The sequence below is a fragment of the Lepus europaeus genome, chromosome 8 (assembly GCF_033115175.1).
Source record: "Lepus europaeus isolate LE1 chromosome 8, mLepTim1.pri, whole genome shotgun sequence".
NCBI lineage: Eukaryota > Metazoa > Chordata > Mammalia > Lagomorpha > Leporidae > Lepus > Lepus europaeus.
The window spans coordinates 48,813,865-48,828,964 of NC_084834.1; the positions used below are offsets into that span (position 1 = coordinate 48,813,865).

At 37.0% G+C, this 15,100-nt stretch overlaps 1 protein-coding gene across 1 annotated transcript in view; it reads left to right on the forward strand.

Moving 5' to 3' along the window:
- Positions 1-15,100, forward strand: part of SCLT1 (sodium channel and clathrin linker 1) — a 308,272-nt gene that overhangs the window by 66,263 nt on the left and 226,909 nt on the right. The window contains exons 7-8 of the mRNA XM_062199088.1: positions 2,357-2,479; positions 6,888-6,953. Of these exons, the coding sequence (XP_062055072.1) occupies positions 2,357-2,479; positions 6,888-6,953 (189 nt within the window). The remainder of the gene's footprint in view (positions 1-2,356; positions 2,480-6,887; positions 6,954-15,100) is intronic.

Below are 15,100 nucleotides of genomic sequence, written 5' to 3' on the forward strand. Positions count from 1 at the left end.
TTGATAAATAAGGCAATTTTATTTTATTGAACTTTTTTTATATCTTTATATCCAGAATAGCTCATTATCTGGCATGGGTTTGAATCCACATTCTACTTTCTAGGTATTTCTAGAAAAATCTCTGTATGCCTTAGTTTTCTCATTTGTAAATGAAGATTAGAAATTCTGGTTACAAATTTTTAAAAAATTATTATTAAAGGATATATGAAAAGTTATAGTTTTATTTCTTACAAATTTGGTTTTAGAATTCTTCACTTATGAAAGTGATATTTTAGGTGAATTATAAGGACTATATTTAGCTTGATAAGCAACATGTATTAAACACTAAATTTAAAAAGAACACATCTAAGTGGAAGGAGTTTAAAAACGTAAACGAGAGGGTAGACGTTTGGCCTAGCAGTTAAGATAGCAGGTAAGACACCCTCCTCCCATATCGGAGTACCTGAATTCAGTTCCCACCTCCAGTTCCTGTTTCCAGCATTTTGCTGATGCAGATCCTGGAAAGCTGATGTGATGGCTCAAGTAGTTGTATCCCTACCATTCATGTGAGACTTGGATTGAATTCTCAGTTCCCAGTTTCTGCTCTACCTCAGCCCTGGATGTTGCAGGATTTGAGGAGTAGCCAATAGTTGGGAACCTTACTTTCTCAATTTCTCTCTCTCTCTCTCTCTCTCTCTCTCTCTCACTCTCACTCTCACTCTCACTCTGTGTGTGTGTGTGCATGTGTGTGTCTGCCTATCCAATAAAAATGTTTATTTATTTGAGAGGTAGAGTTACAGAGAGAAGAGAGAGAAAAAGGTCTTCCATCCACTGGTTCACCTCCCAGATGGCCACAAGGGCTGGAGCTAAGCCAACCCAAAACCAGGAGCCAGAAGCTTCTTCTGGTTCTCTCACATAGGTTCAGGGGCCCAAGCACTTGGGCCATCTTCCACTGCTTTCCCAGTCTGTAAGCCGAGAGCTGAATCAGAAGAAGAGCAGCCGGGACGTGAACTGGCAGCCATATGGGATGCCAATGCCACAGAAGGTGGTTTAGTCTACTACACCATAGCACTGGACCTTAAATATAATGTTTTAAAATATATTTCAGGGCTGGCGCTATGGTGCAGCAGGTTAAAGCCCTAGCCTGGATCGACAGCATCCCATATGGGTGCCAGTTATAGTCCTGGCTGCTCCTCTTCTGATCTTCTGCTATGGCTTGGGGTAGCAGTAGAAGATGACCCAAGTGCTAGGGCACCTGCACCTGCATGGGAGACTTGGAAGAGGCTCCTGGCTCCTGGCTTCTGATCGGTGCAGCTCCGGCTGTTGCGGCCAACTGGGGAGTGAACCAGCGGATAGAAGACCTCTTTTCTCTGTCTCTGCCTCTCTCTGTAACTCTGTCTTTCAAATAAGTAAAATAAATCTTTAAAAAAAAAATATATATATATATATTTCAAAAACAACAATGGAAGAGAAAAAAATGCAATGTCCTTATTGTAAACATAAGTTTTACCTCAATTTTCTCTGAAAGGATGTTGATAACCCTAAGGTTTCCCATACAACAGTTTGATGATACTGTGTTGAAAAAAAAGTTAATAACCAAAGAAAATTCTCATTATAAAATATTAAGTGAAAATCATACAATACAAATAATGTATTATATGATTCTTAATTTTATAAATAGAAAAAAATTATGATTATTTTCCCCAGGAATCACATTTATTGCCTTGAATATGCACAATATTAAAAAATCTGATTATATCTAGATGTTAGTGATATTTATTTTCAGATGATAAAATTATGAATGATTTTTATTTCCACCTCTGTTTTCCTGTATTTATCTAATTTTCCACAACTAACATTACTTTGACAATCAGAAAAAAAAAACTTTATTCATAAGTCATTTCTTACTTAATTTATACCTTCTTTAGTACTAGTAGAGTGATTTTTATCTATGTTAAAGCTTTAAATTTTAACATGCAATATGACTTAAAGTCTCTTTTTTTGTCTTTCGGGTTATTCTCTAAATATTATAAATAAAATTTCATATGGTCAAAAGTATTATAAATATAATACAATCATATAACACAACAAATTAGATCACAGTGGTCATATAAGGTTATATTTCCTAGTAATGCCGTGGATGTCTTAGGCTATGTAAGTGTACATTGTGATGTTTACACAATGACAAAATTGTCCAATGACATATTTCTCAGAGTATATCCCTATCATTGAATAAAGTATGATTGTACCATCCTTACAAAAGTTCTGTTTTTATTTTGTGAATTTATAAGAAATCATCCAATAAAATAATATCCATTTGTATTATGCAATAATTAGCCAGAAATTTATTTAAAAGATGTCAAATTTTTTTTTAAAGGAAAAAACTCAGGCTATAGAACTCTGGCAAACTGTTTCTCAGGAGCTGGACAGATTGCAGAAACTTTATCAGGAATATATGACTGAGGCCCAAATTCATGTGTTTGAGAGTCAAAAACAAAAGGTAATGTTGGATTTTACGGATTTCTTTTAATATTTTAATAGAAAATTGCATTCTGAAAAAGCTGTTTTGTATAGGAATGCTAAGACTCTACTGTATTATTTATGTTAACAATAGATTTCTGATAATTAGATATGTTTTGAACAGGTGATATGTTTAAAGTACTGCCCCATGAATATTTGTTTTTTTTTTTCATTTATTAAACTTTTATTTAATGAATATAAATTTCCAAAGTACAGCTTATGGGTTACAATGGCTTCCCCCCTCCCATAACTTCCCTCCCGCCCGCAACCCTCCCCTTTCCCGCTCCCTCTCCTCTTCCATTCACATAAAGATTAATTTTCAATTCTCTTTATATACAGAAGATCAGTTTAGTATATATTAGGTAAAGATTTCAACAGTTTGCCCCATATAGCAACATAAAGTGAAAAAACTACCATTGGAGTACTAATTATAGCATTAAATAACAATGTACAGCACATTAAAGACAGAGATCCTACATAATATTTTTTTAAAATTAATTAATTTTCTATGCCATTTCCAATTTAACACCAGGTTGGTTTTTTTTTTCATTTCCAATTCTCTTTATATACAGAAGATCAATTCAGTATATAATTAGTAAAGACCTCATCAGTTTGTACCCACACAGAAACACAAAGTATAAAAATACTGTTTCAGTACTAGTTATAGCATCACTTCACATTAGACAACACATTAAGGACAGATCCCACATGGGATGTAAGTACACAGTGACTCCTGTTGCTGACTTAACAATTTGACACTCCTGTTCATGGCATCAGTAATCTCCCTGGGCTCTAGTCATGAGTTGCCAGGGCTATGGAAGCCTTTAGAGTTCGCTGACTTTAATCTTATTCCGATAGGGTCATAGTCAAAGTGGAAGTTCTCTCCTCCCTTCGGAGAAAGGTACCTCCAGGATAAGCCCCTGGCTCCTGCCATCGGATCAGCGCGGTGCGCCGGCCGCAGCGCCGCAGCGCGCCAGCCGCGGCGGCCATTGGAGGGTGAACCAACGGCAAAGGAAGACCTTTCTCTCTGTCTCTCTCTCTCACTGTCCACTCTGCCTGTCAAAAAAAAAAAAGTTCTGTGTGCCTTGTGTACTTGAATTTCCCTTTCTTCAAATTAGGGTGCTTTCTGTAATTATTTCACTGAGAAGGCCTTCTAATCTATTCTCTGTTTCCCCACCTTCAGGAACTCCCAAAACCCATATGTTGGTTCATTTGATAGTATCCCATAAATCTCCAACACTGTTTTAATTCTTCTAATTCCTTCTTTTTGTATTTGTCTTCAAGCTTGGATATTCTTTCTTCTGCTTCCCCAAGTCTGTTGTTAAAGATTCCTGTGGTTTTTTTTTTTTTATTTGAGATATTTAATATTTAATTTCTAATATTTCATTTTGATTTACTTAAAAATGTCAGTCCAATGGGAAAGTTTTTTTCATGTCATGTATGGATTCCTTTAACTCCTGAACTTGCTTCTCTTTGCTTCTGAGTAATCTTATGATTAATTTTTTGAATTCATTTTTCAGGTATTTCATTAATGTATTCATCTTTACATTCTAATATTGAAGTTTTGTTGTGTTCCTTTGTGGGAGTCATGTTGTCTTTCTTATTGTTTCTTGTGTTTCTGCATTTATTTTTGGGCATTTGTGGAATTATTATTGGTTTTCACCTCTGATAGATTTTATCTTTGAACTATATCTCTGTGACTTAGTAGAGTTTCTGTTCTTAAAGATTTTTGTTTATTTATTTGACTGAGTTACAGACAGTGAGAGAGAGAGACAGAAAAGTCTTCCTTCCGTTGGGTCACTCCCCAAATGGCTGCAATGGCTGGAGTTGCACCAATCCGAAGCCAGGAACCAGGTGCTTCTTCCAGGTCTCCCATGCAGGTGCAGGGACCCAAGCACTTGGGCCATCTTCTACTGCTATCCCGGGCCACAGCAGAGAACTGGACTAGAAAAGGAGCAAGATGGACTAGAACCGGCGCCCATATAGAATACCAGCACCGCAGGCAGAGGATTAACCTAGTGCACCACAGCGCCAGCCCTGAAATTTCTGTTCTTTCACTGAATACCCAGAGACATGTTCTGGGTGTAACCAGGAGTTTTGGTCAGTGCTCCAGGCTGTGGCAAGTATCCAGGGTGATCTAGTTGGGTATGTTAGATCTTCTCTTGTCAGCAGGAAGGAAGATATGATCACATATCTTTTCTTCTAAGATGACCAATACCAAGTTTAGCGCACAGAGGGTACAACACTCATCTGCTCTGGCACATGAACTGCACATAGGATCTGTGCAATCCTTGTATCACCATGGTTCCTGCTACAGTGATCCAACTCAGGCAATCAGAAAGCTCACAGTGATTGCGCAGAGACCCAGCTACACCCTGTACACTATTGTGCAGTCATGGCATTCCTGCAGTCTCAGCACACAAAGCTCCCACAGCCACGGGGTGCAGAGGACCTGCTCTGCCTTGCTAGCCATCCACCGAGAGGCACAAATGTTTCCAGAGCCAGCTGCCCCTGGGTACCCCTTCTAGGCAGTTTGAGCTCCGGTACCAATGATACATTGAGAGGCTGGGGGCACCTCACGTTGTTCATGGGTGTGCAGTCCCCATCATTCCCCCCAGTTGGACTCAAATTCAGACACATTTTTCCATCTGGTAAAATCTCTGGTTCACAACTGATCAGAATAAATGACACAGCCACTACTCATTTCAAAATGGTGGCTTCACCCTGCCAGTCGCTGTGCATGCATGACAGCCACTGCAGCCACTACTGATTTTAGAATGGCAGCTTCTCCCCAGCCGAGCTACCCTAGCCACTACTTGTATCATGATAGTGCCTTCTCTCAGCCAGTTGCCAGGTGCCTTTGTGGGGGGATAAGAGAGAAACATGCTCTTTTTTCGCTTGATTAGAGAGGTACGTTGTCCCCCTTATGGCTCCAGACCTGACTCATGCCATGCTCTCCCTCTGACTATATTGCATTTGGCACGACCTGCTGCAGTCTGTTCTCACTGTGCTCTCCAACCTGGCACTTCTTTCATCCTTGGCTTTGGGCGTCGTGTGTTGTGTCCACGCTCATTGTTTTGAATCCACACCTTCCATGCTGATCCATGGTGTTTCTCTTCCTTCTGTAGAATTTCCACTACAGATTTCTCTATGACTCTCCCCTGGGAATGTCCTTCCTCCACTTTTTTTGCTACTGTTTTCTCACCTAGCCTAAAATAGTACATCATTTCTCAACTCTCATTTTTAGACTTTTCAAGTTTCAGTATATGGATGTTCTTTTATTATCATTGTAATTGGGAATTTCTCCCTCAAGAAGTGGTAATAATACTTCAAAGGTGCTTATCAATTTATAAAATTGTATTTCTCTTTTTAAATGTAATTTAATTTTGTTTGAAAGGCAGAGAGAGTTCTTCCATCTGTTGGTTGACTCCCAAAAGGCTCATATTACCTAGGATTGGGCTTGGCAGAAGCTAGGAGGCTGCAGCTCAATCCTAGTCTCTCATGTGAAAGCAGGGACATGAATACTTAAGCTGTCACCTGCTGCCTCTCAGGGTACTCATTAGCAGGGGCTGGATTCAGAAGCAGTGCAAGACTCAGAGCAAGCTGCTCATGTGGTATCTTCACCACTGTCCCAATGCACATCAACAAAATGCTGTTCCTGTGTATGTTCTTTGAAAATAACTCATGTTTAGTCTGATCTGTAGGATTTTAGCTCTTGAGATTATTTATATTTATCAGTTAAACTCATAAGGCATTTTTTAACTGAATAAGATCTTTTTTGTACTATAGCTATACAGTTTTATTTTGTTTGCTTTTTGTACAAGTTATAAAAGATACTTGGACAAGTTACAAATAATACTTTATTCTTTTTACCTTGTTAGTCTATCTTTAATTCTGTCATTCAGTATATTAACAATTCCTCACAGATTTGTGTTATCTGTAGAAATAATGTTTGATAGAATCATAATAGCCAATTAAGTAATTGAAAATTATGGGACTTATCTATTTTTTTTAAAAAAAAAATGGGTGGGCAATAATTCTTAATGTCATGGCTTATATTGTAGATTTTAAATAGTTTTACATGTGGTTTCCAATATTGGGCAAAATTTCTTATAACATTGAGATTTTCTAATTATATGTAATTTTGGCAATATACTGCTTTTAATTTTAAAATATTACCTCTAATGGATTGATTTTTAGAAATATGAGTTTACGTAACATTTTTACACTAGTTTCAACATTGTCACCTTAATAATTCTTAATCATCTAAATGCTTTATTTAATTAACTATTAATTCATACTGTGATAGAATATACATGTTTTCTAGACTTAAGTATGGATTGCAAACAAAATGCTATTTATGTATTCTCCCTAACTTCCCATTGTAGGATCAACTGACCAATTTCCAACAGCTCACCAAACAACTTCATGTTACTAAGGAGAACATAGAAACGGTAAGTGAAAATAACATTTAGTTTATTTGTTTATATAAACTAAAACTTGTCACTGTAGTCTTATTTATTTATATTAACGTAAACCAAAAACCACAACAGAAAATCTGCAAAATTAAAATGAGTAAGTGCTACTCCTTTATATATATTTTTCACATTCAGCTCTATGTTGTAGTAGACAGTATCTTTTGGACATCTAATATTTTTATTTTTTTGTATTTAAGGTATAGAAATATCATATATACAGATTTAGAAACACAGTGATTATTCTCACCATACCTTCCCTCCTGCCCACACTCCCTCTCTTCTTCCTCATCTCCTATTCTCACTCTTAATTTTTAAAGATTTATTTTCAACGTATTTTATACTCATAAGTTTAAAACTACACTAAGTAAAGAGTTCAGTAAATAGTATGAGGGGAAAAAACACTTCCTCAACAATAGACAAGGGCTGTAAACAATCATGCAATCTCAAAATGTTAATTTTACTCCTATACATTGCATTTTAGATATTCTATTAATTAAAAACAGATCAGAGAAAACATATCATATTTGTCTTTTTGGATCTGGTTAATTTCACTAAATTTAATTGTTTCCAGTTGCATCCATTTTGTTGCAAAGACAGGATTTCATTTTTTTTTATGCTGAGTAGTATTCCATAGTGTATGTATGCCATAATTTCTTTAGCCATTCATCAGCTGATGGACATTGGGTTGATTTGATATCTTAGCTGTTATGAATTGAACTGCAGTGAAAATGGGGGTACAGATAACTCTTTCACATGCTGATTTAATTTCCCTTACGTAAATTCCTGGGAGTGGGATGGCTGGGTCAAATGGTAGATATATTTTCAGCTTTCTGAGGTATCTCCATACTGTCTTCCACAGTGGCTGCACCAGTTTACATTTCTATCAACAGTGGACTAGGGTACCTTTTTCCCCACATCTTCACAAGCATTTACTGTTTGTTGATGTCTGTATACGAGCCATTCTAACTGGGGCAAGGTGAAACTTCATTGTGGTTTTGATTTGTGTTTCCCTGATGACTAGTGATATTGAGCTTTTTTTTAAATGTGTCTGTTGGCCTTTTGAATTTCCTCTTTTGAAAAATATCTGTTTAAGTCCTTTGCCCATTTCTTAACTGGATTGTTTGTTTTATTATGGTTGAGTTTCTTGAGCTCTTTATAGATTCTGGATATTCAACCTTTATCAGTTTCATAGTTTACAAATATTTTATCCCATTCTGTCAGTTGCCTCTTTGTTGAGTGGTTAGCAATGAAAAGCTTCTCAGCTTGATGTAATCAATTGTCAGTTTTGTCAATTTTGGCTTTGATTACCTGTGCTTCTGGCGTCTTTTCCAAGAAACCTTTGCCTATGCCACTGTCTGACAGAGTTTCCCCAATGTTCTCTAGTAATTTGATGGTATTGGGTCTTAGATTTAGGTGTTTGCTCCATTTTGAGTGGATTTTTATAGGGCAGGGGTCTTGCTTTATACTTCTGCATATGGAGATCAAATTTTCTCAGCACCATTTTTTGAAGACATGTCCTTGCTCAAAGGATTGAGTTTTAGCTCCTTTTTCAAAGATAAGTTGGTTATAGTTGTGTGGATTGATTTCTGGAGTTTCTATTCTGTTCCATTGGCCTACTCATCTGTGTTTGTGCCAGTATCAGGTTGTTTCGATTATAACTGTCCTATAGTTTGTCTTGAAATCTGGTATTATGATGCCTCTGGCTTTGTTTTTGTTGTATAAGATTGCTTTAGCTATTCAGGGTCTCTGGAGTTTCCATATGAAATTAGCATCATTTTTTTTTCTAGATCTGAGAAGAATTTCATTGCTATTTTGATTAGAATTGCATTGAATCTGTAAATTGTTTTTGGAACTGCGGACATTTTGATCATATTGATTCTTCCAATCCATAAAATGGAAGATTTTTTCTATTTTTTGTGTCTTCTGTTACTTTAATGTTTTCTAATGTCCTCCTTGATTAAATTTATTCCAAGGTATTTAATTTATCTGTAGCTATTGTGAACGGGATTGATCTTAGAAGTTCTAGAAATTCTTTCTTGGCCATGGCATAGTCTGTGTGTATAAAGGCTGTTGATTTTTGTGTTAACTTCATATCCTGCCACTTTTCCATACTCTTTTATGAATTCCAATGGTATTTTAGTGGAGTCTTTTGGTTTCCCTATATATAGCATCATGTCATCTGCAAATAAGGAATAGTTTGACTTCCTCCTTCCAATTTGTGTGTGTGTGTGTATATATATATATATTTTTATTTATTTATTTATTTATTTATTTATTTTTTGCCTAATGGCTCTGCCTAAATTGGTGCAAGACTATATATTGAAGTAATAGAGAGAGTGGACATGCCTGCGTGGTTCCAGATCTTGGTGGGAATGCTTTCCATTTTTCCCTATTTAATAAGATGCTGGCTGTTTGTTTGTCAGAAATTGCCTTGATTGTGTTGAGGAATGTTCCTTCTATACCCAATTTGCTTAAAGATTTCATCATGAAAGGACGTGTATTTTATGAAATTCTTTCTCTGCATCTATTGAAATGATCATGTGGGTTTTTTAAAATTGTATTTAAGTTATACAGGTTTCATGTATTTCATATATACAGATTTAGGAAAATAGTGATCCCCCCCTACCCCCGCTCATGCTCCAACCCTCTTCCTCCTCCCTCTCACATTCCCATGCATAATTTTTACAAAGATCTGTTTTCAGTTTACTTAATGATCATATAAGTTTTCAGTTTACTTAATGATCATATAACTCCTACTTCACTAAGTAAGAGTTCAACAAATTGTATGAAGAAAGAATAAAACCCTGTTCTTCAACAGAAGACAAGAGAGGTAAAAAATCAAGTCTCAAAATGTCTGTTTCACTCCAATACATTACATTTTAGGTGCCCTATTTATTACCTCAGATCAAGGAAAACATATTTTTCAGTTTCTTAATGTGATGTATCACATTTATTGATTTGTGGATGTTGAACCATCCCTGAATACCTGGGATAAATCCCACTTGGTCTGGGTGAATGATCTTTCAGATATGTTGTAGGATTCAATTAGCTCATATTTTGTTGGGATTTTTGCATCTGTGTTCATCAGGGATATTAGTTCTCTTTCCTTGTTGTTTCTTATTCTGATTTAGGAATTAAGGTGATGCTCTTATCATAGAAAGAAGTTGGGAGGATTTCCTCCCTGTCAATCAATTTGGGTCTTTTTTTTATTAGTTGGGCCAATGGTATATCAATTTTGTTTATTTTTTCAAAAGCCAACTCTTCATTTCACAGATATTTTTGTTTCAATTTTATTTATTTATTCTCAAATTTTAATTAGTTCTTTCCTCCTACTAATTTTGAGTTTGATTTGTTGTTTTTCTAGATCCTTGAGATACATTGACAGCTCATTTATTTGGTGCCTTGCCAATTTCTTGATGCAGGCACCTATTGCTATAAAATTCCCTCTTAACACTGCTTTTGCTGTATTCCATAAGTTTTGATATGTTGTATTGGCATCTTCATTTATTTCCAGAAATTTTTTGATTTCTCTTTTGATTTCATCTGTGACCCACTGTACTTTCAGGAGCATGTTCTCCATGTATTTGTATATATTCTAGACATTCTTGAATTGTTAATTTCCAGCTTCTTTCCATTGTGGTCAGAAAAGATGCATGATAATGATTTTGATTTTTTTGAATTCGCTGAGACTTACTTTATGGCCTAGCATATGGTCTATCCTAGAGACGGTTACATGCACTGATGTAAATAATGTGTATTCTTCATCTGTGGGATGAAAAGTTCTGTAGATATTAGTTAGGTCCATTTCATCCATAGTGTTGATTAGTTCTGTTGTTTTTTTGTGGCTTTTATGTTTAGTTGATCTGTTCATTGGTGAAAGTGGGTTGTTGAAGTCCTCTATTACTATTGTATTGGAGTCTTTGTCTCCCCTTAAATCCATTAACATTTGTTTTAAATAGCCAGGCACCCTAGCTTTGGGTGCATATATATTTATTACAGTCACATCATTCTTTTGAATTGATCCCTTTATCATTATATAATGTACTTCTTTGTCACTTTTAACAGTTTTTGTCTTGATGTCTATTTTGTCTGATATTAGAATGGCTACAACTATTCTTTTTCTGCTTTCCGTTAGCTTGCAGTATCTTTTTCCTTGCTTTTACTTTCAGCCTGCAGGTATCTTTGTTGGTGAGGTGTATTTCTTGTAGCCAGCAGATGAATGGGTTTTATTTTTTGATCCATACAGCCAGTCTATTTTTTCACTGGAGAGGTGAGGCTATTTACATTCAAGTTTATGATTGATAAATAATGACTTCCCCCCTGCTATTTTTCCATAATGTCCCTATTGTTCACCTTGGATTTTCATTGTACTTTTACTATTAGATTTTCTGCCTTTGCATTCTTTCATAGTGATGACTTTTTGTATAACACATCCTTAAGTATCATTTGTAAGGCTAGATAAGTGGAGACAAATTCTTTCAATTTCTACTTGTTAGGGAAGAACTTTATTTCACCTCCATTCGTAAATGAGAGCTTTGCAGGGTGTAGTATTCTAGCTTGGAAGGTTTTTTCTCTTAAGGCTTGGACTATGGCTCACCATTCTCTTCTAGCCTGTAGGGTTTCTGATGAGACATCAGCTGTTAGTCTAATTGGAGATCCTCTGAAAGCAATCTGAAGTTTCTCCTGTGTACATTTTAGAATCTTTTCTTTATATTTTACTGTGGAAATTTTGGCTACAATATGTCATGGTGATCTTTTCTAGTCATTTCTATTTGAATTCTATGTGCCTCATGTATTTGGAGGTCCCTTTCTTTTTCCAAATTGGGGAAATTTTCTGTAATTATTTCACTGAGTAGGACTTCTAATCAATTCTCTTTCCAGACCTTCAGGACTCCTAATACCCATATATCAGTTCATTTGATAGTAACCCACAAATCTCCAACACTGTTTTTAATTTTTCTTTTTTTTTGTCTGACTGTAAAATTTCCATAGAATTGTCTTCTAATTCAGATATTTTTTCTTCTGCCTCACCACATCTGTTGTTAAAGCTTTCCACTGCATTTTTTATTTGATGTATTGAACTCTTCCTTTCTAATATTTTGTTGTTGTTGTTTTTTTAATGTGTGTGTGTGTGTGTGTGTGAATAAATACTGGGGGTGGTGCTGTGGCACAGTAGGTTTTTTTTTTTTTCTGGACAGGCAGAGTGGATAATGAGAGAGAGAAAGACAGAGAGAAAGCTCTTCCTTTTTACCGTTGGTTCACCCTCCAATGGCCGCTGCGGCCAGCGCATCTCGCTGATCCGAAGCCAGGAGCCATGTGCTTCTCCTGGTCTCCCATGGGGTGCAGGGCCCAAGCACTTGGGCCACAGCAGAGAGCTGGCCTGGAAGAGGGGCAACCGGGATAGAATCCGGTGCCCCGACCGGGACTAGAACCCAGTGTGCCGGCGCCACAAGGCGGAGGATTAGCGTGTTAAGCCATGGCGCCGGCCCTAATATTTCGTTTTGATTTCTCTTTAAAATCTCAATTTCATGGGCAAACTTTTCATTCATGTCATGTATGGATTTCTTTAATTCGTGGATTTTCTTTTGATTGCTTCAGACCATCCTATGGTTAATCTTAAATGCTATTTCTGACATTTTATCAATGTCTACATCTTCCTGTTCTAGTATTGAAGTGTTGATATGTTCTTGTGGTGTGTCATTTTGTCTCTCTTATTCTTATTTCTTGAATGTCCATGTTTATTTTTAGACATTTGTGGAGATCCTTGTTGGTTTTTTACTCTGATGTCTTTGGTCTTTCAACTATTCCTCTGTGGCTTAGTGGAGTGTCTGCTCTTTCAGTGAATACCCAGAGGCATGTGCTCGGTGTGGCCAGGGAGCTCTGGTCGGTGCTCCAGGGTGACACTCATGTTGTATCCACAGTGACACTCATGTTGGGCATCATAGATTTGCTACTTTTTTTTACTTTTTTTTTTAACTTTAATTTAATGAATATAAATTTCCGGTATACAGCTTATGGATTACAATGGCTTCCCCCTCCCATAACTTCCCTCCCACCCGCAACCCTCCCCTCTCCCGCTCCCTCTCCCACTCCATTCGCATCAAGATTCATTTTCAATTCTCTTTACATACAGAAGATCAATTTAGTATAAAGATTTCAACAGTTTGCACCCACATAGAAACACAAAGTGAAACATACTGTTTGAGTACTAGTTATAGCATTAAATCAAAATGTACAGCACATTAAGGACAGAGATCCCACATGAGGAGCAAGTGCACAGTGGCTCCTGTTGTTGACCCAACAAATTGACACTCTAGTTTATGGCGCCAGTAAACACCCTAGGCTGTCGTCATGAGTTGCCAAGGCTATGGAAGCCTTCCAAGTTTGCCGACTCTGATCATATTTAGACAAGGTCATAAAAGACAGAGTGAGGATAGTAACCAATGATCCTAAGAGTGATATTTACCAGGTTTGAACAATTATACAGCATTAAGTGGGGAAGAGGACCATCAGTACACACAGGTTGGGAGTAGAGCCATTGGTGGTAGAGTAGAGGTTATGATTACAAAGGAATGAGGCCCAAGTGCGCTAGACAGGGTCTAGAACAAAGGACAGAGTCATTATTAGAGGAGCTAAGAAAGGTGCTGTCCAAGCTACAATGAAGTTTTATGATTGAGAGGCAAATAGAACCTGATAGAAGGGGCTTGATAATAATCTGGTGGGCTTTAGGCCTTGTAAGTTAAGAGGCCCAGACCTATCTATCTCTTCACATGGGGTATATCCTAAGGGAGGTGTGAACCTCCTAGGGGAAGGCACTCTGTTGACTTTCATTACTTGGCTGGCCTGGGAGGAGAGCTGGCCAGGTAAAGGCAGGTGGCATCTCTAACAAGAAATTTACAGTTCTGCCTGCAATGTTGCTGACCCTACTTGACCACCCCCTCAGCTTCAGTGGTCACTTTGGAAGTTGGGCTGAGTGAAGGGCTTTTCAGCTTAGAGCCAATAAGATCTGTGGCTCTGACCTTGGCATCCTTCGACTCCAGGGCAGGTCCATTTCCAGTGATCCGACTCTTGGCAGAGCTGCCAGGGCTCTTCACAAGCTGACTTCTGCTGAAGCCCAGGCTTACCACTTTGAAAGCCACTGCAGTAGACTGGCCTGTTGGGTCTCCTTGAGGGCAGATCACTATACAGATCAGCCAGTAATAGGCCTGCCACCCATTGCTTCTGATGCCCAGCTTTCTTTTCCTCCTGGTTTGTGTTAAAGCAGACCAGAGGATGCAAGTCAAGGGAGTGCCCGTGTCCCATCTCTAATCTTATGTGGCCTGAACTACAAGTCTATAGTCACAGGCATGTTCTGTAGTAGTTTTTCTAAGGTAGACAATGCCCATGAGGAAAATTATATTCTCACTTTAAAACTTTCTTTCCCTTTGGTCTGAAAGGGAGGTTTTTTCTACTTACTGTATACTTCGCTGATGGCGAAGTGAATCTAGCTATGAGATTATTATTTAAGTTCTTATTTTGGCTATGCTATTACAGAAAAATGTTAGCCATCTCTTTTATAAGGTCTAAAGATTAAATTGTGTGTCCTACAGATTCCTTCATAATAGAATTAGTTTCCTACCTTGAAGAGAATAGAGAAATGAAAGAACAAGTTTGGCTTAGAATAGAGAAATGAGGGAGCAAGTCCTAGATCGCTTGCTGACATTAGCAATATCACATGAATACTTAGCAAACAGTTTCAACCATTAGATAACAACTTAAGAAAACATTTACCAGAAAGTCCAATGCCTTCTATAAATTTTAAGAATCATGTATTTGAAAACACCTCTTAAATATCTAACATGGTGTAGTTTGTTTAACCAGTAAACTTAAGCACAACCATATAACATGTTTTTAGTTTCTTTCTACCAACAAGTTTAAAACATATGATACACAGATTCAGGTCCCACAAATTAAAATGTATCTTTGATTGATTTTAGCAGCTTAAATTTATGGACAATCTTATCGATAAGCCATTTAAAATAAAACTCTTAATAAAATTTCCCCATGTGGACATACAATATGTACACACATATAACATAGCATAGTAGACCAATATAGCAATTTTAATAATAGCTTTTAAAATC